The sequence below is a fragment of the Penaeus monodon genome, chromosome 22, assembly GCF_015228065.2.
Source record: "Penaeus monodon isolate SGIC_2016 chromosome 22, NSTDA_Pmon_1, whole genome shotgun sequence".
Classification (NCBI taxonomy): domain Eukaryota; kingdom Metazoa; phylum Arthropoda; class Malacostraca; order Decapoda; family Penaeidae; genus Penaeus; species Penaeus monodon.
This window is the reverse complement of record NC_051407.1, coordinates 28,323,678-28,324,564: the sequence shown is the minus strand read 5'-3', so window position 1 is coordinate 28,324,564 and position 887 is coordinate 28,323,678. Positions and strand designations below refer to the sequence as shown.

Below are 887 nucleotides of genomic sequence, written 5' to 3'. Positions count from 1 at the left end.
AGTCAAATCTACTATATTTTCTGGTCAGACAATTGTAATTTGACAGGTACATTCTCTAGACTTTTTTTGACCGATTAACATAAATATCATAAATAAATCTATTTCATATCCTTTCAGTTCCCAAGAAGGATAAACTCATTAAATTATTGAACTCTTACAGGATGGGACAGCTTTATCAATATTTTCCAATGGCTGCATCTCACCTTTAAGTTTTTCAGCTCTTTTTTGAGTGCCTTTTTGTGAAAGGGTTTTAGGGTCTGGTTGAGATCCTTTTCATGTAGGCGAAGCGAATCCATCAGGAAATCAAGGAGAGGTTGCTCTTTGTAGAATGATGTATTTGCAACTGGAAATAGATATGATTCAAAAGACCATCCAAAGCAATGAAGGGTAAGGGTTAAATTGAGATACTGGTCATAACATGTTAAAAAAATGAGAGGAAATGAGAGAAAACGACCCTATGGCTGTAATAAACCAAGTCAGATTATTTCATAGTGTAGCAAGTGGTAAAAACAAAATTCAAGCAATCTGGGTTTCTAAGCCTTGATCTCCCATCTGGTACTTATACCATGTTCCAATAGGATTAAATAACAGATATCAATGCATATGGATGATATTTGGTGATTTATAAGTTAAATATTGATATAATTTAATGTTCTGACAGGCTGTACCCAGAAGTCTCATTTCTGCAATCTTCTGCCATATTATTTACACTATATTGGCTAGGCAATGTTGTGATAAATTAAGCAAACAAATAGCACAAGAGCCTCATATCATTATACATGTTTAAGTGTAGACAGAGTTTCTAAATCCACATCCAGATCCAAGGATGCAAATGATACACAGAAATCTTAAATAAATAGACACTGCACAGGTTGGTTGGGGACATA

The 887-nt window shown here is 34.2% G+C and overlaps 1 protein-coding gene across 1 annotated transcript in view; it reads right to left on the bottom strand.

Annotated features, from left to right (window-relative positions):
• The window catches only part of LOC119587408 (protein argonaute-4-like), a 16,148-nt gene that overhangs the window by 754 nt on the left and 14,507 nt on the right, over positions 1–887 (bottom strand). Inside the window, exon 6 of the mRNA XM_037936147.1 lies at positions 159–343. Coding sequence (XP_037792075.1) covers positions 159–343 — 185 coding nt within the window. The remainder of the gene's footprint in view (positions 1–158; positions 344–887) is intronic.